At 40.1% G+C, this 26,033-nt stretch overlaps 1 protein-coding gene across 6 annotated transcripts in view; it reads right to left on the reverse strand.

The window, feature by feature from the left end:
* Positions 1-1,105: 1,105 nt before the first annotated feature.
* Positions 1,106-26,033, reverse strand: part of tox2 (TOX high mobility group box family member 2) — a 79,027-nt gene continuing 54,099 nt past the window's right edge. For 3 of the 6 annotated variants that reach the window (XM_029247781.1, XM_029247780.1, XM_029247783.1), the window contains 6 exons: positions 14,270-14,506; positions 10,937-11,164; positions 6,362-6,442; positions 2,321-2,701; positions 1,921-2,045; positions 1,106-1,355 (listed from right to left, as the gene is read on the reverse strand). In XM_029247781.1, coding sequence (XP_029103614.1) covers positions 1,316-1,355; positions 1,921-2,045; positions 2,321-2,701; positions 6,362-6,442; positions 10,937-11,164; positions 14,270-14,506 — 1,092 coding nt within the window. In that variant the 3' untranslated portion in view covers positions 1,106-1,315. The remainder of the gene's footprint in view (positions 1,356-1,920; positions 2,046-2,320; positions 2,702-6,361; positions 6,443-10,936; positions 11,165-14,269; positions 14,507-26,033) is intronic. The other 3 variants (XM_029247786.1, XM_029247784.1, XM_029247782.1) reach the window with 2 other exon arrangements.

The following is a 26,033-nucleotide window of genomic DNA, read 5'->3' on the forward strand; positions in this document are numbered from 1 at the left end:
CAGAAAAAATATTATAATGAATTACAACAAATACAAATTATTCTCATTACTGGCTTTACAAATAAATGAACTACATTTGGCAGGTTTGTACACAAAATTATGTCTTCCCCATTTGTGTTCCCTAAAACCTTTAAAGAATGCTACAGTGAATATAAAATGTATGCTTCAGAAATTAAATGCATTATTATTTTTTCCATAAAAAATCATAAGGATGAGCTCAACACAATTCTAAAACATCAAGCGAAACTACTTGAAAACTATAAAACCCACTGGTATGTTTTTCCATAGTAACCGTTCACATTTAGAAGCTTTTTCTTTTTTTTTTTTTTTAAAAGTTTGCTTAAACCAGTCATGCTGGGGACTAAGAGCCAATCAAACCATGAAACAAGGAGCAAAAACCTGCCGTTCTTCTGAGGTCTGTCAAGTCAAGTGATCTAAGACCAGAGGTCTTCCAATGACTGTTGGGGACATAAGAATTTTGAACTCAGTAGATGTCACTTGGTTGGAGAAGCACACTAGTGAGCACAATTTTAATGCAGTATTTAGATTGTGAAATCCTCCTTGTAAAATCTACCTGCACAAGTTATCCAAATTCACAAAACACACACTCACACACACACAAATGAAATACAAATCATGGTATTACAGGTAGTATTAAAAGAAGAAAACGTGGACTTGAGATTCCCAATTTGATCCCGTAAAAGTGATATTTACAATCACACTGTGACAGATCAGTAAACCTTAACAGGTCTTTAATATTACAAAATGTTCAATTTATTTATCTTCTGTTTCTCTTCCGCTGTTACGTTATATTCACAGAGGCCACTTGTAGAACCCGAAGAAAAAGGCCCATATTCCAATAGCATTTCCACAGAGGAATTGTCCATGGCAAAGCAAAAACAAAAAAAAAAAAAAAAGAAAAATAAATAAAATACTAAAACGAAAATAATCAGGCAAGAGCTTCTGACTGTATTTATATATTAAAGCTGAATGAGCCCCGGAAGCAGGCCGGTGGATTCTTTTCTGTTTGAAGGTAACATGGCAGCCGTGTCAGACTCCGGAATCCCGGATCAGGCCGGTAAATTCTAAGTGCTTGGCAAAAAACAAAAGGCTCACTAGTAGTCTTCAGGACTTGCATGAAATCCTTCTAAAAACAAACAAAACTGACAAAAATAGAAGTTATTGGGTGAAAGGGTGCGTGGGGGCTGGGAAAACGGTTGGAGCGGTGAGGGAGGTGGTTCGAGTGGAGGGGGAGTCGGGGGTGGGGGGTGGGGGGGGTCTCCCTGGCGTCTTTTCTGTTCAAAGTCCTCCAGCTTCAAGTGAGGTAGAGAGGCTTGTCCCTGGCTATCATGCTACTGCAGAAAACAAGAGTTGAAGAGGAGAAAGAAGCAGTTAAAAGGAGAACATTTCTTGGGGCTGTGATGGCTGTTACCAGAAAAAAAAAAAAAAAAAAAAAAAAAACAACCTTTTCTGTTTAGGAAAGTGCAGAAGCAGCCGGGCGGCAGCCTGCTCTGATCAGTTAAAATGTCCGATGGCGATTTTGTTTCTCGTTCCTATGAGCGAGCTAGACATTTTTCCGAGGACAATAACTTAGGACGACGCTGGGCTGCGGAGGTTGCTCCAGCGCGCACGTTTCACTAGAACTTTCACACGTGATGTCAAAAGACCGGCGCGGTTTCCGCGTTCTACTCCAGGGCCAGCGGAGCCGGACGCCGAGCAACGCGCAGGTCAAAATACACGAACGCAAAGCGGCGCGGAAAAACTCGACCGTTCCTGCCGATCTGTGCGGAGAGTTCTGAGAATAACTAAAAGACAAAATCACTGAGACAAGCGAGAGCAGCTTGAGCCCGGGTGGGGTGAGGGTCCCCCAGTGTCGTGCCGCTTTCCTGCTACGGTAACAACGGTCCACCGAGACGTTACCTGCAGAGGTTGCCTCCACACTCCCTATTGCAGTACTCGCTGTCCCACTCGGCATTCTGTCCTCCCACCGGAGGGGACTGGGATCCAACACTGTTCTGATACTCTGACTGGATGTGAGGGAACCCCTGCAAACGACAAACACTCGAGAATGACTTCCCCCCACAACCTCCCGTACGTCACTCTCGTGTGCGGTTTTCTTACAGATAAAATGCTCTGCTTTCCGAAATAAAATAAAAAAATGCAGGTTTAATGAGCTGCGGGGAAGTCATCCCATATAAGAGCGGAGATATCCGTGAGGATACTTTATTGCAACGGGGATGTGAGGATATCCACGTACGTTCACATTTAGGAAAGAGGTGACATTTTCGGCACAACGCGCTCAACGTATTACGTAACTAACCTGCTGGCCAGGAGGAGGTGAGTGGAGAGAAGACTGAAGCCCCATTTGGTGGGAGATGATTGGCTGCGACTGAACCTGCTGCATGCGGATTGGCTGGTTGAGGATGGAGCTCTGGTGCAGCGAGAGCTGTTGGTGCAGGGGCGGGCTGATCTGGAAGGAGGATGGGGGAGACGCGCTCATGCCGGACAGGATCTGAGTCTGGCTGAGGCCGTGGTGCGGGGGTCCGCCATAGCTCTGCAGGTCGGGCAGGGGGAAGGAGCCCGGGCCCAGGTACGGGGAGGAGGGCTGGGGCGGCACACTGTAAAGGGGCTGCTTGGGGGGCATCATGTGAGAGGGCTGGCTTGTTTGGGCACTTTTCGATTCTGCTGGGTCATTATAGTTCTGCAAGAAAAGATTGCAAAAGAAGAACACGACACAGCACGTAAATGAAGTGTCCAGACCAAAGCCAATAATGCCATCACATACTTTTAGTGCAGTCTGACACTATACAATACAAATATTGTAAAGTAGATATTAAGGAAAGAAGACCTCCTGATGCATTTCGAAAGTTGGATGAAATCTGATACGCTTTGCTTGAAGTTCGGCTCAGCTTAAACGGAATATATCCCTTTATATAATGAACATTTTTTCCAACAATACATTAAAAAGTTCCAAACAGTGGCGCATATGTTGCAGTTTACATTCTCTGCTCGAATTGCCGATGTGACAAGGATCTGACAGTACTGATTATTTAGAAATGGAGAACACTTCTATGAGTTTGCAGTGGAAGACAGGAAGAACAAGAGCATATCTGTAGGTGCTAGAGGAGAATGATTTGTCTCAGATGCAAAGAAAATGGGGCGACAGTGGAAATCACAAGATTCAGCCGTGGAATATTATGTGATGGGATGAGAGTGGAGGGGCTGGGGGCTCTAGAAAAGGAATCAGAATTGCTCCTGGCTCTTGCTTGCTACAGTGAAATGCCTGCAATAATAAGGACTAGAAAAACAAAAGTTGTGCGACATACACTCATTGCACTTTCACAACGGCACCTGCAAGTTTTGGCTAGGTAATATATATATGTGTGTGTCTGCACACACATCGTCTGAACCGCCAGCCCCATACGGGGTCGCGGGGAGCCGGAGCCCACCCGGCAACACAGGGCGTAAGGCCGGAGGGGGAGGGGACACACCCAGGATGGGACGCCAGTCCATCACAAGGCACCCCAAGCGGGACTCAAACCCCAGACCCACCAGAGAGCACCACCCACCGTGCCACTGCGCCCCGCACCACCGTGCCCCCCTATATGTGTGTGTGTGTACACAAATTTATTTAAATTACAGTATATGTAGACAGTGCATATATTTATATGCATGCACATATAGGGATTGCTAAGCTCATACAGAAAATGTATTAGATGGAAGCTGCACACGTAATAAGCAATAAATACCAAAAGTACTTCAATCAGACTAAAAATATTTTAAGCATTCATCAAATGCCCCTTCAGATATGAAATATTTTCAGTTAGGATACTAAAATAGTTTATTCTGAAACATATATGTCACTTTCTGCTTGCTCGAAGACACATAAGTTATTTGCAGCTATTTGTGTGTTGTCTTAAGCGCTTAGAACACTTACAGATATGACAAAAATTCCCGCCAAGTGTCTGAATTTAGATTTGCCAGAATATTTAACTACACAGAATAACAGAGATTGAGAACCGACTGAAAGCAGTTCTTGATAAACACTGACTTGGGAATCAGCAGATGAAAAACCATTCAGAGTGTAATCAAGGCTCTTGTTTATTGGGCTAAAGTTAATTTGAGAGGGATGGCAGGATAGACAGGGGAGCTGAGTGAGGAAAGAGGTTTTACATGGAAATTCAATGCCAGCAAAAATAACACTGGCAAGAGAGCAACAGTGTAAGGGTACCTTGTGTAGTTTCATTCCAGCGTAACAGATACATGTTAAATTAATTAGCAGTATTCATCATATTCAGTATTTCTGCTAATTGTCCCAATTTATCTTCTGTCAAAAATGCATGTAACACTTAAGTAGAAAATTATGATGCTGCGCAGTTCAACTTAATCTATAAAGTTTATTAAATGAGAAGGAAAAAATACTTGCAATTTAGTATACGTATATTGATTCCATACTTCTTTACTATTACTGTCAGCTGATTTAACGTGTGAAACATTGGTTTATTTCAGTAAGAAAAAAAAAAAAAAAAACTAAAGTCAATTCTCGCCAAACAAACATCTATCACATTTTGATTCTGAACAAATGTGGAACAGAAATAGAAGACATTGATTTTATAGCACTATTCATCACTGTATATAACAAGTTTAATTCTGGCTACTGAGAAAGAAGATCATCCATTTCGAGACCCTCCAAACTCGAACAGTGACAAGTCTAGGAGCCCTATTCCACGATCACAGAGCAGCCCAACACAAATTGGTTGCACTGGTACATCTGGGCATGTATGAGCAAGTTTAGCACATTTCACAACTAGAAAATGAAGTGCAACTTACAGAAACAGGCTAGAGGAACACAGTGTCTTCAGAAAGGATTCACACCCTTGATTCACATCTTGGTCTATTATACTAAAATTTGATGTGCTTCCTGTACACTAAAACAATGAAAAAATTTTTTTACCAAAAATAATTTTACTTAATAAATGAAATGAGAAAAAGATTCTCATTTTGCTAGATTGCGCTGTGCATATATTTTTACAATAATGAGCCCTACAGCAGAAAAGTGCAGAACAAAAGCCAAAAGCTGAAAAGGCAAAAGAAAGCCCGACATAAAAAATCCAACACACACACACATACACACGAGCAATTTAGTCAGTGATTCATCTCCAACATGTCTTTGAAGTGTAGGAGGAAACCAGAGCACGCAGTGAAAACCCATACCGACACAAGGAGAACATGCAAACTCTAAGCAGGTTTGAACCCATGGACCAGGAGCTATAAGGCACCCATTGTGCTTCGCTGCAACCCAAGAAAAACAGAATAAAAGAACTAAAAAGAAGAAAATTATAGTAGAATAAATAGTGAGGGAAAATGAAAGTAAAAAAAGGAAACACGCAAATATGTTAATAGTAATGGCGAGTTCTTTTTACAAGACTTCTTTTTACGGACAGTTCTTCAGGAATGAATTATTTTCGTTATATGAGGGAAGCCTCTATTTTACTTTCATGAGAAAGTGTTGGACTTTAGTCTCGTTAGACTACAAAATCTTTTTCCAGGCAGGACTTTATATATATTTAATAAAAATACATAGTTAAGACATTGATTTAAAGAACCCACGGTTCAACCACCAACTGCATGTCAGTAGAGGGAGCGAACTGAGCTGTACCATATTCATTGCCTTAGTATTTCCTTCAAGAGTGTTTAGTAAGTCAGCAGAGGGGGCATTTCATCAAGTCTGAATGCTGAATTTGTTTAAAGAGTTTTCTGTTTGGCAGCGGTCTTCTATAATATTATACAACATGTGGGGAAGGCATAGTTAACTCTAAACCTTCAAGGTGATGATGAATGTGGCGAACAGAACGCACCGCACCCTTGCGTTGTGCTCAGCCTGTCTCACCTTGACCATGATGCAGCACTGTTCTTTAACATGAAAATAAGTACTGCACCTCATGCCTATAAAAAGGCATATGAGAAGAGAAAATTTCCCCCGTGTCACGTGCGTTCGTTCTTTCGTCACTACCGAAACAGAACTCTGCTGCTGAACTCTTTTGTGGCACTGGAGTAGTGCCCAGTCCTGATCGCAACGCGTACAATAACACAATTCCGGTAATTTATTCATAATTTAAAAGTGGCACAATAAGGTGACTATACATCATCAATTTATATATGTGATTTACAAGAACACGCACTACAGATGTGGCTGAAAAAGGGAGATTCGCAGGCCAAGGTAAATGTCAGCAGTCATTTTTTGTCATTGTGTTCTTTCACCAAACAATCCCTCCCATAATATTAGTATGAATTCTCCACCTAATTTATCATCACTATATCGGCAGTGACCCTTGCGTATCGAAGATGCAACCCCTGTTACCTTGGAAACGAGACTGGCTCTGTATGCGGCCAAGGCCTTCAGGTACTCCTTCTTGGCAGCCTCTGTTTTCTTCTTGTAGCCCTACGAGGAAGCAGGCAGAGCAGCGTTCAGAGCATGGACACGGACACACATTTCAGCCACCCTGACCTTTTAACCCTCAATACGAACATCGAGATACACTGCACACTCGACCTTAATAGGATTGCTATGTCAAGGTGTCAGTGTTCTTTGTCTCCATTTCTAATCCCCAGATTCAATTCAAATTTATTCCACATGACACGTTGACATTAATGCTTCATACCGTTATGTTTGCGTTGACCGTGCACCAGACTTTCATTTCAATTTCTGTATTTCTAAAGATACAGAACAGCTCCTTACATTTATAAATGCTAAGATCTACTGATCTCAGAGCGACCTATTAATCACCATAAACATGTGTCCATTCGAGGTACATAAAGCATTTCGTGTTCTTTTCTGCAGACTGGATGACGTCCAAGTTCCATGGCAGCACCGAAAGAATTTATTGTCGTGTTTTGTAGCGGCTAATGTTAATTTGCTTTGAAAAATACCTGCTAAAGCTATACCTGCATCAGTGTCCTAAAATCCCGTGTGGTCGTAAAAAAATTATGCACAGCTGCAATAGTGAGGGTTTGCTATCTTAAGAGTGAAGAGGCTGCAAATTTCTAGAGAAATGAGATTAAATAGTCAACCACAGATGACTAGGAAGATAGAGAAGGTTATTTTTCAGCCTATATACTTCTTTCATATATACGTACAATACACAGAATCTGTATCGTACTGTGAAAAAGGAATCGCAGCCAGATTCCATATGATGGCCTGGCATCACGCCCAGCGAGTGGAGCTTGGAAATAAAGAGAAGAGGAACTTGCTTTCGGAGAGGGCTTTCTAGAGTAACGTGAGCTCGTAGCAACTCCCCTTTTCCATACCATTTAATCTTGCTCTAATTTAAAAGACACACATATTTTCAAACAAAACCAACAAACCTTTTCTCTCGTCACTTAAATATTACTGGAAGTTGGGCTGCCTTTTTAATGAACTCCAAAGAACTCCCAGCAGTTTTAATTTCAAATTAATTTAACACAGCTAATCATTCATGGAAACCCAGATATTTTTAAATAAATTACCATGCCTAAGGAGTTCTAATTATTCCAAAGTGAGGGGATTCATTAGCAATTGTAGCCGTCTGAGGCTACAGGTCAGGAATGCATTAAAAATAACTAAGCTGCAAAAGAGCATATGCTGTGGTCGCAGTTCTGACATCAGGGTGTCCCAGCAGAATTAGACGGTAATTGTACCTTAATGAAATGTTCTTGTTTGATAACCAGTTAATTACAGAAGACAATAACTCCACACCCTGCTGACACAGGCAGAACAATTACCAAAGCCTGTGAAAAATGACAGAGGGGTGCCCTACTACCAGCAGGTGCTCACCACCCGAGCTTAGCCGAGCTCGGTTGCTGAACAGGAAGAGATCTTGAATTCATAAGGCTGTCACGATGAGATTTCATTACTGTAAACACATGCTACGACTGTTGTTTGCGACCGCACCGACGCGGCTTGTGCTGCTTGTGCTTCTGCTTCCGTTATTTGACTCTAATTCAGTGCATGGGAATCGCACCCTGCAAAACACGTCAAAAACTGCGCTCGAGTGTATGTGGGCTGCCGTGAGATGTCGGACAAATAACAAACTGACCAATTTAAACATGACGAATGAAGCACCGAGGACTCTTTTCTTGGTGTCTGCTTAGGATCGCAAGGGAGAAATCCTATGTGTCGTCTTCCAGATAGTCTTTGGATCTTGCAACGCGAAGCTGACGCTACACAGAACAGTGTCAAATGGTCACGTGAAAGTCTACCATAGGACAGCAGTGCTCTGGAGCCTAACCCAGCAATACAGGGCACAATGCTGGAGAGGGGAGGGGACACACCCAGGACAGGATGCCAGTCCATCGTAAGGCACCCCAAGCAGGACTCGAACCCCAGACCCACCAGAGAGCAGGACCCGGCCAAACCTGGTGCACCACGGCGCCCCCCTCCCTCCTCTGCTGACCGGTGCATCCAAATTACAGTTCGTTAAGGATCAAAATTATTGTCACAGGATCATGACTCTACTTCCAACAGCCCAGGTATGAATGGAAACATTTATTAAAATTCTAAAAAGTTTTAATAATATGAAGGATCAGCCAAAGTTGTAAAAGGGACAAGGGATGATGGGAAATGTGCTGCAAGGACGGACCAGCTTGTACCGGACATCTTTACAATACACCAGATGGGCTGGCTGAGTAACTCTCGTGTTTTTATGTGACATTAGCTAATAAAGAAAGTCTTAAAGCCTCAGAGCTGTAAAGAGTTAAGTGGGCATCCCCGTCGTTGCCGCTCCATTCCCTATTCCCTCCTCATTACATTACTGATGTCGGGTTCCTCGCAATGGTTCATCCTCCACTGCACACCTAAATCACTTCCATTCTCAGTCATTTTTTAAAAATTGTAAAAAACCCATTCTTAGGATATAAGTGTCTCCTCAGGCATTGCAATAACAGCTATTTTGCATCGCCGCCTGCTGAAATCTGTTATTCGCTTGCTCCAGGGTTCAGAAAATATTCGTGTTTTAAACATAAGATCAAATATTTCTTAATCAAAACAGTTTAACTGCAAGAAGCTGTTAAATGGTCTCCCCTGGTTACTAAATATGTTAAAAATGCTAAAACTTGAAGCCTTGGTCATAAAGTGATGAGTCATTTTGTATTTTTTTTTTAAATGTGACATTTTTATAGGCTTACAGATTCTTTTAGAAGCCTACAGGAGACACTGAATGTGAGAATATACATACATTTAAAATACAAATGTTTCCTGGTGAGGTCTGACAGATCATAATAGACTGTAATAGAAAATATTAATACGACTGACTGGTGCAAAATTCATTTTAAAATGAATGTTTTACCTCTGGGGCTGAAATGACAAGTCCAACGGCAAAACAAACTGAACACATTTAATTATAGGGCTATGATTAAGCCACGATATCATTTTCATCGAACAATGATGAGAGAAGCACAAATAACACAGAAGCTCTGGAGATTGTACTAGAAGGCATCAAATTTAAACATGCATTCCTTAGATTAAAGTAACCTAAAGGACTATTAAGTTAATTTTATTAGGTGAATGGCATACTTTTGAAATGACCTTATGTAGAAAAAAACATACTATTTACTAAGACGAACAGAGAGGTAAGACTTTGCAGAAATAATTGCAAAGTTTGCTGTAGGTGGTAGGTGAAGAATTTCGTGGTCGAGATCCATGAATAATCTTTTTCAAAAATGTTTTTACATGAAAAAGCTGCTTACATTTGAAATGAAAACGGAACATCTCAATTCACCGGTACGGACATGATTCAATTCCAAAAGTATTTTTTATAGATTAAAATCTCATTAACATCTTATTAACGTTATTAAAACATGCAGCGATCACGCAACTGTCAAAGCACGGTGAATTAACTTCAATTTGCTTTCTATTTAAATCTTGTTAAAACATATCAAAATAAAATCATGAGGCCCGAAAGGGTTAAGCATCGCAAACAATGCCAGCATTTCCTGAACAGATGTCCTTGAGGCGAATTCAAGGATGAGGCAATTGTGAATTTTATATTCGCAGCATGATCAAATCACCAGGCAACAGATATAAATAAAAAGACAGGAAATGAGGAATTCACATTCAAGGGTGTCAGAAGCAAAATGAAGATTCATTGTGAAGAAACGATGGAGGGAGGGAGGGAGGGAGGCTAAAAATTAACTGCAGGAGGAAGAATGCAGGGCCCACCGAGGAAAGTGGGTTAGGAGAGGCTCACTGAAAATCAACACTGCAGATTAACACACGCTGCCAACATTTCATCAAGAAGTCTGACTTCTATTTGACATGCAATTTGGGTGTTACACTGGGAAACTCGTGAACACGCATCTGTCTCGTGCTGAACACGGAGTATGTCCGCAAGCCATGGCGCTCCTTAAATCAACACATTGTGTGCAACTTTCCATTTGCATCAAAATGTATAAAGAAAAGTGACCAGTGGAATTTTTTTTTGCAGATTAACTCTTTTCATACTTGTGTTTTTTCATTACCGGAGAAATTTGTGCATTCAAACCTGTACTGCAGGCACCTAGACAAGTGCCCCTACACCTATCATGCCAGGGAAATAACCCTACAACAATGATGAAATAACCCTAACCGTGGGATTTTTTATGAGACGCAAAATTAAATAAGAACTATATGTTGCAGCCTGCTGGCCCAACAAACATAAAAACAACATGCGAATGGCATATATACCGATTTCCTCTTTAAAAAATATAAATGAGTTTACGGGACAGCATTGATATTTTCTTTTACATCAAAATATCGTAGAAGCATTTTGAATCACTGTCAAATGCTAAAATCAACAGTGGCCTTGGCAAAAAGTGTCTGCTAATCGAATAAACGTAAATGTAAATAAAATGCAAAGGTAGTTGAGTGTTGTGCACCTAGCACTGCACTGCACTGCAATGACAGAGAGCGCATATCCCTCACCTGTTTCTGCTCTTCTCCCAGGCTGTCCCACATGGATGCCACAATCTTGGAGACATCTCCGAAGGTGGCATTGGGGTTCTGGCCCTTGATGGCAGCCTGCGTGTCCCTGAAGAAGAGCGCGTAGGCTGACACGGGTTTCTGCGGCTCATTGGGGTCCTTCTTCTTCTTCTTCTTCTGCGGCTTGGGCTTCTTGAGCATCTCTGACGAGGGCCGCTTCTCGCCCGTGGTCTTTGAGGAAAGAGGAATGCGGGCGATCAGTAGCTACCCCAGATGAACAGGGTAGATTTAACAAGCAGTGATCATGACATTCTTATCATATTCTCAGTACTCATTTTTTGGATGTTGGATTCTTGCTGAAGCAGTCTGGGTGAAGTGCCACTCAGCTAGCAAGTTCTAGTCTGTGGCCGCTAGTGAAGAGAATGTCTACAGAAGGACTAGAATTTATATGGGCAGTTTATAGGCAGCCTCTGAACTAGATCTCACAATGAGCTTTTCATGTGTCGGTGATCTCATATAGGCATAAATCTGCACTGGGTGAAAATATGGTAGCACTATTCATATGAAGGTCTGTTACCACAATTCATTGATTTACATTGAAAAGAATGTTTGGTATTTAGTACAAAGCTCTTATGAATGTTTCCTTATGACACATGTAATTAAATAAATACAGTTCATTGATATATATGTTGTTGTAATATAAGCATAAGATAAAGAGGGATGGAAAAATATCAGTTTATTCATCTTTTCATTGTTAATTGTTATTGCTTTTGCAGTGATGCAGTGAAATATCAATTTAGTTTTAGTAAAACAGAAATTTAAATTTATAAGAGCTATGTATGGGTCAACATTACAGCAAAACTAAACACACTAACAAAATATTGTTTCATCATTACTCCTTTACAAAAAAAAAAAAAAAAAAAAAAACTGTTATTCCTAAGCAAAAAAAAAATCATCTGATGTATCTGACGTAGAGCAGATTGCTTAATGGGGTGATCAAATTCACTAGCATTTATTTGGAATTAGTGCTACTGTAGCTGACCTCATACTTAGTGCCGAAAGTATGAAAAACATTCTGATCTTCAGAATGTAGTTCTGCATTATAAAATAGTGCATTTAATTCATGTAGGAGTACTGTAGCACCCCAGACCGAAGTTAAAAAAAATTATCGTGCACTAAAACGCTGTCAGCTGTCAATACATTTCTGCGATCAGCAGGGAAATATTTCAAATAATAATGTCTGTGTACTAATTTGACGATTGACAGAACTTATGTTGTCTGCACGCCTGTTTGGGTGTTTTCACCAGGCAGGCCCTTTGAAGTACACTGCCTTCAAGTTCTCCTCTGTGATATTATACTTCACACTCCTCCAACATCTGTCCAGCATGTTAATCAGAAGAAAAAAGCATGAGAAAAATGAGGTTGCCTTGCTTGGGTTGTATATTTTAAAGTAACAGGGGCGCGAACAAAGGTGATCTTAAAAACGAGAACAAGGCTGTCCAACATTCTTTCATCCTTCCTCTATCTTGCAGGCAACACTGAAAACCCATCTGCAAGTGGTTTAATGAACTAAAATATCATCTTGAAGATCCGGCAATCTGCTGGTCGACAAATGTCGGTCCAGTGAAAGCAAAACTTGTAGAAGCGTACCTCTGCCGGCTGGAGTTACGGCGTGCGCTGCCGCACTATCAACACGCTGATTCTTTCATTTACCTTCATTCTGTGTACTCTTTCTGTCCACGTACCACTATGCCGTCTTTCAACTTAAATATACCTTTCTGAGACGGGATGGCGCAAAGGTACAACGCAAGACTCACTAGCTTGTAAACAGGGCGCACGGGAATTTGATTTCAGGAAACCACAAAATTCATTGATCCCAGAAAGTGTATCCCGTCTGTTGTACGTTTCGCTGTTTGTTCACAAGTTTTCCTTTGAATGCTGCTTCGGAGAGTTGAGACAGTCCTCCCGGCCTGCTACAGGGATGCGGGTTTGAGCACCGGCATGCCGTCTGAGCCTGCGGCGATGAGGCCCGAAGAGCACCGGCGATCCTGGGTTCGCCCGGGCAAATGACCGAGCCTGGCTCCTTTCCCAGTGACCTCAGAGTGACACCCAGGGCAAGCTGGGAACAAGGGGGCTGCACATGGCATCAGGTGAATAGCGATCTCCTCCAAGCATCATATCAAGCGAGGTGACTCACAGGTCACCCAAATTTCGGCTTTACTGTGCTGTCCTGCCTAAGAAGCTCTCTCGCAATACAGTAAGAAAGGCCCGAGATGCTACGGGCTACATTTGCTGGTTGCAAAATTAAAACATTGGTTTAAAGCTGTTAACACGTGCAAACTGAAATACCTGTGAATAATCACAATAAATAAAACATTTGTCCGATATCTTATATCTAGAGGGGTTTAGGTACCACCTGTCCTACAACTGTTGCGGTTTCCTTCCTTTTTATACCTCATTCATCTTCACTTTACCCTGTTTTTATCGCATTTCCGACATGTGTAGCTCTCCATAACCTGAATCTACCAGCATTTACCCCACGTTGAAAATTAGGAACTAATAGAGGTGCTAACAAGTGTCCTACCATTAATGCTCACATGTATCCCCTGTGTGCTCACGTAGGCTAAGCCACCGAATGTATCAAAGGGTGACAAACACACTATTTTTCAGGACTGAGATCAGTTTCTTTAAGAGTACTTTATCACTCCTACACAAAGGTAAATTACACACCTCCATGTCTAAACTGCAGGAGTTCTGGGTGACATTCAGACATTCATAGAATTTATAAAGAATGCGGGCGCACAGAGAAAAGAAAAAAGCAGGGAAAAGCTATTTATCTGACAGTTTCGAAAATCTGAGGGACATAAATAGAATGGGACGGTGATGATAAAACAATTTATGTAACAAAAGTGTGTGATCATCTGACCAATATATGACTGTAAAAATATAAAGAGAAATACAATTGTTTCGTGTCTTTCATATAACTTTTATAACTGGATACATGTAAGTCATCAGCCTGGATTCAGCAGTAGGCTACTTTGTGATAGAGATTTTTACTTTAATCCTTAGGATTTTAGCAGAATAATTTTAATGACTCACTTCTGACAAATATTATTGAAAATAAGCAGATGGAGAAGACATAAGAAAATGTGCTTGTGGTAATTCCCTAAAAATGTGCTTTGGTTTTCGTTTAAAAAAAAAATCCCACCGGTGGCACGTTTATAAATCCTACTGTGGAATGCACTTATAGATGGTATGTACTTTTTCATGCATGCCCGCTCTGCCTGCCAGCACTCCTAACTTGGTAGCAAAGGAGAAACGTTTCCACAGCAGTACCTTTGAGTGGGAATCGGTTTCCTCTTCCTGGGCGGAGCTGGAGGGAGAGGGCGTGGCTGATTTACTTCCCGGAGGTGAGGGGGAACCATGGGTAAGGGCACTTCGCAGGCCAACCTGTGAGTTCATCTGGGACAGTGCACTTATGTGATGGGTCAGTATCCTAGGTGACCTGTTTATCAGGGGGCTGTGGTGGGCGGCGTCATAATGTGAGCCATCTAGGTGAGCCATCTCCTGGATCTGGGTGAGAGAAGAAGATGTACTTTACTAATTGTTCGTTCCCAATTGCCTACTGTCAGAACTTATGGCGCTCGAAAGACAGGTTTCACCTTTTCTCGCCCTTGTCACTGGGGGTTGGGGAGGGCGGAGGGGGGGGGGAGAGAAAAACATACATTCTAACAGGCCAATTGGTCCCACTGCACTCCTACATTTGGCTGGACAAGTGACCCACTTTTCCCTCTCTCCTCGGGTTGAAACTCAGTCCATGCTGACTCCCAGCCTACAGCACTTTTCTACAGCTCCTATTCAGAAAACTCCCAAATCAGTAGACATCTAAAAGACGTTGGGTTAGTTGACCAATTTCTGGCATCTGAAAAGTAAATATTGAAATATGTTTCTTGGCTACCGGATGCTTTCCGTGTAGTCCGAAGGGTCAGAAAGAGTGGATCCTTTGTAAAGACCTTGTATGTACTAGACACAAACTTTACTATAGGCCCTACTTCAGGTGCAAAAGGACGTTTACTAAGGATCCTGCTCAGTTAAACTGAACTGTTCACTGCTGATAAACCCAAATGAGGCTTTAACCAGAAGGACCAAGTAATCTGCTACTCATCTCAAAAAGAGCAAAACATCTACAGAATGCCTAATGTAGGGTTACTCTGGTTTTATGAGATGGTATCTATTTTAATCTACACTAAAAACTGCAGCTTGCCCTATTACTGCTTAGATGAAGGGAATGATGATGTATAGTGTTTGGGTTAGGAACAATCCTTCCTGTTATAGTATTTGGTTTATTGGTTTGTTGGACAAACTACACTGAGTCCCCATGTAATGGATGTTTGAGTTATGGATTCTCAGTTTATTTACAGATTTTTAATAGTTTTTCCTGTATGGTAGCACACACTATGCTGTCTCACAGCCCCTGGGCTTATTTGGTGTAGGTTTTAATCCAGCTCAGTCTGTGTGGCGTGATCATGGGTTTCCTCTGGGTGCTCTGGTTTACTCCCACATTCTAAAAACATGTGCTTCAAGTTAACAGGCAAAACTAAATTTCCCTTGTTGTGTGCGTGATGGAATGGCATCCCATCCAGGGTGCACCACTATGGTCAGTGACTTTGCTTAGGCTCCAGGCCGCCACGGCCTTGACGAGGACAAGTGGTTCGCGAAAGCGAGTGTATTTTCTTTATTTCTCTCTTTTCAAAAAATTCATCCCGCAACGGGACCAGATTAATTCGACTCTCTTCCACAGTACTTACGGCTTGTGTCTGGTGTTCCAGGGTGTCAGTGATCAATAGCACATGACAAACATTACACATGCTTATGGCACAAATCAGTTGACAACTGGCACCAAATAGCACTGAATAGCACTTTGTGGAGATTACTTTTATTTTCAATAATTTTAATGTTGTTTCAAGCTATTAAAAGATAATTTAATAAATAGCATGTGCAGCTGATGAAAATTAATTTTTTTTAAAAAGTTTGAAAGTGAATTTTAAATTCATCATAGGTTTAACTGAGGTTTGTGCAGAACCTAATCTCTGAATATGTTGAGGGGTGTCTGCATTAATAAGCTTTATTGAATGTGATGTAGCGTTAAGAGTGACATCTGATTTATAAACGAATTGAGTCACGAACAGACTTGCGGTCCCAGTTGTGTTCGTGAATTGAGCGCATATTCAAAATGTATATCCATACTTTGTCCAAGGCATACTTTCAAACTTTATTATGCTCTTTTCAGATGCAATAGTCCCAAAGAAAGAGTAAAATGCCACAAAACGAATAACAAGTGAACACGAGCAGCCAGTTCATTGTCTGAAATATTCTAAAAAGCATAAGATTCATGCCGAAGAATCCATTTTATCGTGTGCTGATAAAATGATCTCCTGTACATCACCTCCTGTACACAGCAACTGATAGAGATGCAGAATTTATGCAATAATTAATGAGTAGTAAATGAATAACCAGATAAGTGTTGTTTTTCATGTTCAAATTTATGTTTGACACAGGACTTGAACTGAAACATTTCATTATAACGATCAAGGGAAGAATAACACAACTATAACATGGTATACAGCTTACTGTAATAACCTTTGACTCAGACTGTCTTTGACATCTAACACACATTTGCAAAATGTGTAACTTTTATCAAAGGTATTAGTAGTTCAGCAGCTTTTTTAAACGCTAATTTGAAAAGGTGAAATGTATCTTATTTTAACTGAAATAACTACCAACAAGAGCAGCAACAACATTAATAATAATAATGATAATGATAATAATAATAATAATAGTTGTTCTAATATGTGTTTTATAATAATAAGAACAATATTATTATTTTTTTATTATTATTATTATATTTTTTCATAGGTGTAATAAATAAATTATAACTGTGTTTACAAATAAAACTGGAAGGCCCTTTTGTGGTAAAGCATCTATAAGACATATGACTTTTCAAGTACTACAGCTTCCCCTGGAAATTGCCATAATAAAATCTAATGCAATTACTTAAGGAAATCAAACTGTTACACCAAGTACATTCACACAACACTGATTTCCAAAAGCTCTGTGGCTGTCAGCATAGGCCTACCTGACTAATGAGCTTCCTTTGGCATTCCATGTTTTTCATGACTCAAAACAGAACCTCCAAGGTTTAAATAATAATAGAGTGCCACCACTTTATTTCCCAGACATGTTGAAATGGATTAAGAAAAGTTCCCATTAACTTCCCCCCGCAGTATGAGTCTGCCACAGAGGGGTCGATGAGACCAAGCAGCAATGTCAAACCAATTAATCAAATATGAGCAGGCAATCAAAGCCAGAGGTGAGCTATTTCCATAGCAACATAGCAACAGCTCCACCACCTTCCAGCTGTGGACTATGTCATTTCCTCCTAGACAACACAAAATAAGAGAGAGCCAAAGCAAACAGCACTACATATTTACACAAATTTGCAGAGGGAAATTTCTCAGAGTAAGGCATTTCTTGGAATGTGAAGGGATTAGGGAATTATGAATGAGCGATTAAGCCTTTTTGTTGTGATTGTAACGGCTGAAATTGGCCTAACCAGCAACAGCATTCCGCAAGGAAAAAGCCCAGAGTTTTATGCTAGTGCATATAATGAAATTCAAATAGAATTCATGTTTATAAACAGGATTAAGGAATGCAGATGACTAATAATTAAGCACAGAGGAACCATGGCTGCCCCAACATAATTCTTTGCAACATAATTACAAAAAAATTATATTTTTACAGTTTTTTTACATTTATTTTTACTCTTATTTACATATATTTCTACATTTTTTAATGTCAAATGCAAATTAAAACTTAAAAGCAAAAAAATAAAATCCAGCTAATGGTCCGTCACCTTATAAATTGCACGGAATCTACATACTGCATCACCTGTTCTAGAACTTTACCCTCTTTCTCTTTTGTCAGTTGGGAGACACGATCTCATGTCCAAACACTCATCTTTCAGCTGAAGATAAGGCATAATGACTGCTGCACACACAGTGCGAAGGGATCTCACAAAGGTTCTCTATTTCCGGAAAAGTGCATGCTAATCGCTCTGTGCTGCAGATGTCTAGTAACCTGGTAGTGTGACTAACAATCCATCACTTACAAAAGCCAGTGGGAGACAAAATATATATCAATTTTATTCCAAAGGCAGGTAAACAAAGAAAATCCATTTATGTCCCATTGAAAACATTTTATTGGTGTTTATTTCTCTACTTTTGCCTCAATGGAGATTTTATTTAATTTAAAGCATAAAAACACATATGTCAGCCACAATACATGGCCTACCACAACTCCTGTACCTCCATGTAACAATTCCAGATAAAGACTTTGATTTATAGAAAGCACACTGCAGTGTTCCTAATAACCATGGCAACATAGAATAGCTAAAGGGTACTAGAAAAATAAGGGCATGTCTGCTTCTGCAAGTGATGGCATGAGGGAGCAATGAGTTTCCATCCATCCATCCATCCATCCATCCATCCATCCATCCATCCATCCATCCATCCATCCATCCATCCGCCACCCATAAGCACTAGGGTGGTAGGGATCTGGAGCCTATCCTGGAAGAGCATGGTGTAAGACAGTGCACACCCCGAATGTGACACCCTTTCCACTGCAGGGCATTCACACAGACACATCCACTCACACATATTACAGGCAATTTATAGTCACAGATTCACCCGAAACACATACTGTATCTTTGGACTGTGACAGAAAAGCAGAGCATCCAGAGGAAAGACACACAACCACGGGGGACATCAGGCAGCATCAGGCAAACTCCACATAGACTGAGCCAGACCGAAACCTGTGTCCGAACCCAAAGCCCGGAATCCGTGAGACACCACTGCTACCTGCTGTCTGTCCATGACATGGGTGTGTGCTCTCTGCCTCAACAATATCCGTAGAATAACACCTTGTTGAAAATACAGCCTACTTTTTTAAACCACACATTTTCTTGCTTTTTGCCACAAACAGTAAAATAACGAACGTAAACTATCGTGTTAATTTCATTTTATTTGCAACAATAGGTCTTAAGAACGTACGGCCGCTTTTGTACATTTCTAAGCACATCATACTGAGGAGAAATAAAATGACAAAGGCTGCTCGATTCTATTCAGCTCCACGTGTGTATGATGAGATATCAAGAGGGCTCTTCTCCTTTAGATCTGTTGACCTTAAGTCTGAAATAGTTTCAATCTCAGCTGAGATTGCCTGCAGCATCTTATTTGCCAAAGGATATTCAGAGTGCAGCAAGGGCAAGTCTCTTAAAGTCACAAGAACATTCACATTTCACCTAGCTGCCCATTCCTGTTAAAGAGCCTATAAACTTCCTTTGAAAACAAGTCTATGCAAGACTTACAATACAAAGGGAAAGAGTATCAGGACTTGGTACCAGTGACTGTCCTGATGCAGTAGTAAAAAATTAAAAAAAAACAAAAGGACATGATAGATAAAGGGAAATAAGCACACATGGTCCCGCACCTAGACTGTAAATATACACAGTTGCATCACTGTGTCAAACAGTTGGTTTCAATGTGTTTAATGCATTCTCCACAGTTCGGTAAATAAGGGTATGAGTATGGTACCACACACCATTAGCAGAGCAGGCAAACAGAGTGCCCACACTCCCTGGGAAGGGAAACATCTTGTTGAGAGTAATAGCTTACTTGCCAGGTTCACGGTTGCTATTGTAAAATCACAGAGCATTTAATTGAAACAAATGACTATAATAATAGAACATTATCCCTGCAGGCCCTGAGCCGTGGTGGCTTTAATTATTGTTCCGCTGAAGACTCACAGAGCCAAGGCTGGAAGGGAGAGACAAACACGTTTTGGGAGGAAGTAGGCGTGCCTCCATCGCTATCCGCTCCTCCTCCGCTCCCTGTAGCCATCACTCACAATGCCCCTTCTCAACACGTTTCCATTTATCTTCAGATCTCGTCAGATGTATCTAGCACCAAAACTATAGCTTTACCAGATGTAAGGAGTTTTAATAAGGTGGATTTCTAAGCTATGCACTTCTAAGCCCAAATGCACTGCCAACAGTAACTGACATTTAATTAAAACTATGTAAGACCAGGCAGGTTATTTAATACTGTTGTACACCAATTAGCTAAAGTCATGATGCATGGAGATTGCTGACTGGAGACATTAGTAACTGATATTTATAAACATCTGATATATATCAAAATTCTATCGCATACTGGAAAACACACAGAGCGCAGAAATTTTACTCCTTGTAGAGCCATATTGTTATAACTGATGCACAGTACAGACAATTTTCTTCAGCTTGAAAGTATTTGCTTCCATAAATTAAAACTTATTTCTGTCTACCAGTACTGCTAATTCCTTGAAATTAAACTCTGCTACCCAGATTTAATAATTCAGTCTTGCTGCTCATTCCAGGTAGGCAGCTTCTTAATTGCTCAAGTGTCCTTGTTCATGTTGACCAATTTAAATGATTCATTAATTTTAACAACAGTTGTTATAGCTTATTTAAATTAGCAATTAAAATGAATATTCATAAATATTCTGTAAATCAGCTTAATTTAATTTCATTTCATTAGTACTAAATTCGGTTTCTTTCATTTATACCTGATGAAAAATATTTCTTTCATAGAAAAATTTCTTTCCTAATGCTGATGAAAAACAACTTTGCTTTAAATTTTCCTACAGTGAAAACAAACAATAAAAGTTTACTTGTGTACAAGAAAAATGGAGTCAGTGCTTATTATTTTTGTTTTGTTCAGCTCAAGAAGTATACAGCAGATACTCATATGTATCTTCAGAAAGTTCTTCCATGTCATGTTAAAAAAGGCCTGCAAGAACAAATATGCCTTTCATTACTTTTTTATAGAACTACTTTCTGTTTTATACACCTTCATATAATTTAGATTGTTGCCGACTATTACTGCTTCATGTTGGCTCAATCAGCATAGCTGGGAGGGTAGTGGTTGGAGCTACTGCCTTGGGATCCATGGGTTCACATCCCACCCCCATAAAAACAGCTCCAGGAAAAATTACACAGCAGTATAAATGGGAAATAATTGTAATCAGCTTGACATTGTAAGCTGCCTTTACAGAAAAATATCAGGTAAATGTGGATGAAAAAGAAGTTCTCTGCAGGTGAGCAAGAGTCTGAATCATGAGAACAGAAGAAAGATTATGAACAGTTAAGAGTTTGGTTGTTCTTTACTTTTTGAACCAAAGAATTGTGTATGAAGAATGAAGGTGATTGATGTCAGGAGGTGGCATGCGACACACACGCTGTCCGAAACCGCTTGTCCCGAGCGGGGTCATGGTGAACCGGAGCGTAACCCGGCCACACAGGGCACAGGACCGGAGGGGGAAGGGACACATCCCGGACGGGACGCCAGTCTGTCGCAAGGCACCCCAAGCGGGAGCTCTAGACCCGGCACTGAGCAGGGCCCAGCCAAGCCCGCCGCACCACCACACCCCCCTTATGCAACACTCTCTTTTTAAATCATGAAAATGTGCCAAAGAGTCCACTTTATCACCGTACCTCAGAATCACAGTCCCCTGTACCACGTAAAAATAAGCAATTTATACGACAACGCTTTCAAGCAACATAACCAAAATTAAAAAATTATAATTCAGACAATTTATAGCACATGAAGGTCTTCCCACAGGAAACGCACACTTCAGCTCCCATCCCAAAACCCCAAAGAACAATTTGAACCATATCCAGCTACAAAAGCAAAAAGAAACCAGAAAGATATCAGATTCTAAAAACGATTCAATAGATGGAAAAAAAGGCAACATGTTTTGATGCATCTGAAAATAATGTGCCCACAATTACATGGCACCCTCGAAATTGGCCACATTGTTTTCCAGTTCATGTGCCCAAACTGCCATCATTACGAAATGTAGATGGCACTCTGCTTTCAATATTTAAACATGTCAGCGTGCCCCTTGGCATCAGTCCATGTTCCTCATTACTGGTATTGTCAGCGCACGTGCTCTCTCAAAGAACATCACATGCCACCTCCCATTTCGCCAAAGATAGGATCTGAGCCTCGTCTAACGTGACAGGTCTGAAATGGCTTTGGAGAAGCAGCAGCCAAGGAACGGTGCAGACGGTGAGAGATCCGACAGCGATGGTTCTCTCTAATGAGGATGACATCCCCAGTCATGTAAGTTGCCCTTCGTGTGTCTCTCTCTCAGTGACTAAGGCTTGCAGCAACAATTAAATCATTTGCACATGATTTGCAGGTCTGCGTCTGCTCCTTTGATGCATCTCTAACACCGCTCCATCCGAGGAATCTGATTCTTCTCCTTCTGATTGCAACTTCTTGGAATTCAAAGAGCACAAAACCATGGCAAGGCACATGGCACACTGGGCCTTCTGCCTACTCAGCTCTTTTTACTGGAAAAAAGCATCAACAGGACAATGAGAGGAAGGAGTCGTCATGGGACCAGTACTGTGAGTGAACAGGACAAGGAGATGCTTTCCAAAACTGAGGGCCCAACCCCGTCCCACCGCACTAACACTAAGATGACTTTTTTTGCCGGATATTTTACGACCTTTCAATTGCTCTCCTGTCTAGTGCACTTATGTCGGGAAATGGGAATGAACAGATAAAGACTTTAGGACTGAGTATCCCAGAATGGATGGGCTTTTACTGAGTGATAAGCTCAGGAAGCTTTGTGGTTAAATGTAGTTTAAAATCATATCCCTTGTAACCATCTTGCACGAAGCTGTCTTCCAACGCTCTTTCTGCATTTTAGGAGTTAATAATTCAAACTAGTATGCTGTACATAATTAAACAAATAATGAAAAGTACTTAATAAAAAATCTACTGCTGCGAGCAGTGTTCTGTTGACCTTTGTTTCGTTTGGTCATATCGTAATGGAAAATGGGAACGGCCATATGCAAATACTACAGGGTGACAAACAGAAGCCCTGTGTAGAACAAGAGAAAGAAGCTGCAGGTAGTGCAACTGTATTCGGGATTTTTAAAAAACTTCCAGACAAAATGAGGTGCTTAATTCTCAGAGTACGCACTTTTCTGCCAGTTAAAAAAAAAAATCTGTTCAGATTTACATGAATCATGTAACACGACAGTAGGGTTGTACTCCAGCATTAGCTATTCCACACCACCTACAAGCATACATGGTTAAAGAGCAAATTAAGCCAAACTCCATCTTTTGACCAATGTATTCTTAAGGCTAATTGACTTCATTAAAAAAGAAGATGAGTTGCACAAAAGAAATGAAAAGCCTTTCGACGTAATGAAATTGGAAATAACTTTCATTTCTTTAAAATATTTCTCAATATACAGCTCTACAATTTTATATCATATTGCAACAGAAATAAGGCCCCTATTCCCCAGAGATAATAAAAAAAATTGAATTTTTTTCTTATCGGTCATCTATTTTTCCAGAGAAAGCTATTACTTGCTGCCTCTGGTTGCTAAGCAACAGGAAATATTAATAGCAGCTTTTATTAGCCTAGCTTTACCAGAGGAGTACTAAAACGAGGAAGTGGAAAACATGAATGTGTTACATAAATCTTTAGACCTTTCAGGGTTTGCACAAGCCTCTGTTTGTGCAGTGATTTATTGTGATGATGGTTCATTTATGAGAAAAGGGAGTGTGAAATAAGAAAATGGAACATTACCCTGAAGGACTATTTGAAAATAAATAATTGCAAAGGTGAAAAGAAAGCTGTTTAGAGTCTGGGGTTTCTCTTTCGCATATTTTATTGGCTTACTATACAAGGAAAAGAGATTTTTTTTGTTAATTTTTCCCTTTGTTACACATTGGAACATTTATTAATTTGAAATAAGTTTGGAATATTTTCTGAGAAAAATTAAAATAGCATTTTTTGCTCAGTGGCTATAACAGTTTCCGTTTTTTCTTTTATTCCTTCAGGATGTGACATCAGGGCCAAACACAATTATGTCTGACTAGAAAAAGTAAGACCATTTTTAAAAAAATTATTGCTGGTACCTCAGCAACACATATAATGTTATGTAATGTACTTAATCATTCAAGCCATTAGTAACCAACCAGCTGTTTCTTTTTTCCCCTCCTTTATCCAAAATCCATATACAAAGAAAACTACATACAGTATAGATAATAGCTAACATATAGAAAGTATAGATATATTTACTATGTCAACCAATGTTACTAAATACCAAAGGTTAAAAGAAATCTAAAGTAAAGACATGTTGACAATGTGTTGTTTTTGAAACCATCAACTGAAATCAAAGCTAAGAAAGGATCTATATATAAAGTAATTCAGATATGACCATATGGCAAGCTCATCTGTGCTGGAGATAATGTAGAACCTTGTATTATCCCCTCTGTTTACTTTTACTAATACCTTCTCCAGTTTGTACATCAATGGTAAACATTCCCAAAACAGAAGATGACTAAATTAAAAGACTACTCTTCAAAACAGCAGATCTCGGTTCTCTTCTGCAAGACTTTATTTCCTTTTTGACAACATATAATGTGTACATCGGAATTCTCATTTCCTTTTTTTCATATGTTCCTATTTTAAGAAAGAAACAAAGGAACAAAGATGTTATTATCTTTTTTTAATCTCATACAGCATGCAAAATTATGATTATGGAACGATCCTTTTTGCCTTACCTTGATCTTGTCATTGTTTAACTCTGTAAAAAAGACTACATATGTAGGGTTTTACAGTGATATGATTCTCTAAAATAGTCTGCTGTGGCCGCCCACTCACACATTCACTCACTGACTATCATTAACTGCTTGCTCAAGTCAGGGTTGCAGTGGTCCAGAGCCTATCCTGGAAGCACAGGGAGTAAAGTCAGCCTGGGTACACCCGGAATGGGACATCAGTCCTTTGCAGAGTAGTATGACTATGCAAAAAGACACTACAATTTGTTTGCAGCTGCCATAGTACAAATCCATACCTTACTCACATCTTAAACACCTAGTTAAAAAATGGAATGTCAGATATTGGTTTACATGAAATAAAGACAAAAAATGAAGATAATATATAATGCAAATCCATTTCACGTTACAGAACATTGTACTTATTGTATATTTTATATATAAATATATACAGTATATATATTTTATATATATATATACATATACAGTACATATAATGGGGTGCGCGGTGGCGGAGCGTGCTCGGCCGGGTCCTGCTCTCCGGTGGGTGTGGGGTTTGAGTCCTGCTTGGGCTGCCTTGCGATGGACTGGCGTCCTGCCCTGGGTGTGTATAAAACTACACACCCAGGGCAGGATAAAAAATGCATACAAACACTTTATTGGCAGAGAGTTATAGGTGCTGGAATATGCTGAATGAGAGCAGTACTGGTAAGTGTGCCTGAAAGAAGGACTCTGCTGGCATTGCCACCTACTGTCCTTCTGCTGTTTGTGGAATGAAAAGTTCACCTCTCAAAATGACTGAATTACAAATAGATGCAGCATTGTAAAGCTTTGTCAACATGCAGAATTGCATGACGCTATGATAAAATAGAAACTATAATAAAAATAAAATAGATTATTTGCAAATGTCGCTCCCTAGCATCAATTACTGGGAGTCACAGCTCGGAGAGCAAAATGCTGACTTGTCCATGCTAATTTAAAGGAGCAGCACGGTGGCTTATATTTAACTCAAAACCTCAGTAAATCAGACTCTTCAACAGCACCTGAGATTAATCCTTCATTCTATCATATATCATATAATCTGTACATAGAAGAACCATCTTTTCATACACATGATCAATGAGAATTACATCAGCACCACTTGATTTTAAAATAACCTCAGCTTTTCCAGTTTTGTGTTAAATATGCTGAACTGGGTCATTTATATCAGCAATGTTAAAATTAGAAAATTAGGCTATATTCATAAAGAACATATTCATTAATCACAGGACAAATGAAGCTGCAATTTGATAAGAGCTGAACTCAGAACTTAGAATAGCACGTCCATAAATAGTCTCAATGTAAGAGAAGCTCAATGTCTTGTAGCTATTTAAGGAAAAAAGAAACTATCAATGTTCCTCACCAGGTCCTGGTTCCTGTTC

Source organism: Scleropages formosus, chromosome 22 (assembly GCF_900964775.1).
Source record: "Scleropages formosus chromosome 22, fSclFor1.1, whole genome shotgun sequence".
Taxonomy (NCBI): domain Eukaryota; kingdom Metazoa; phylum Chordata; class Actinopteri; order Osteoglossiformes; family Osteoglossidae; genus Scleropages; species Scleropages formosus.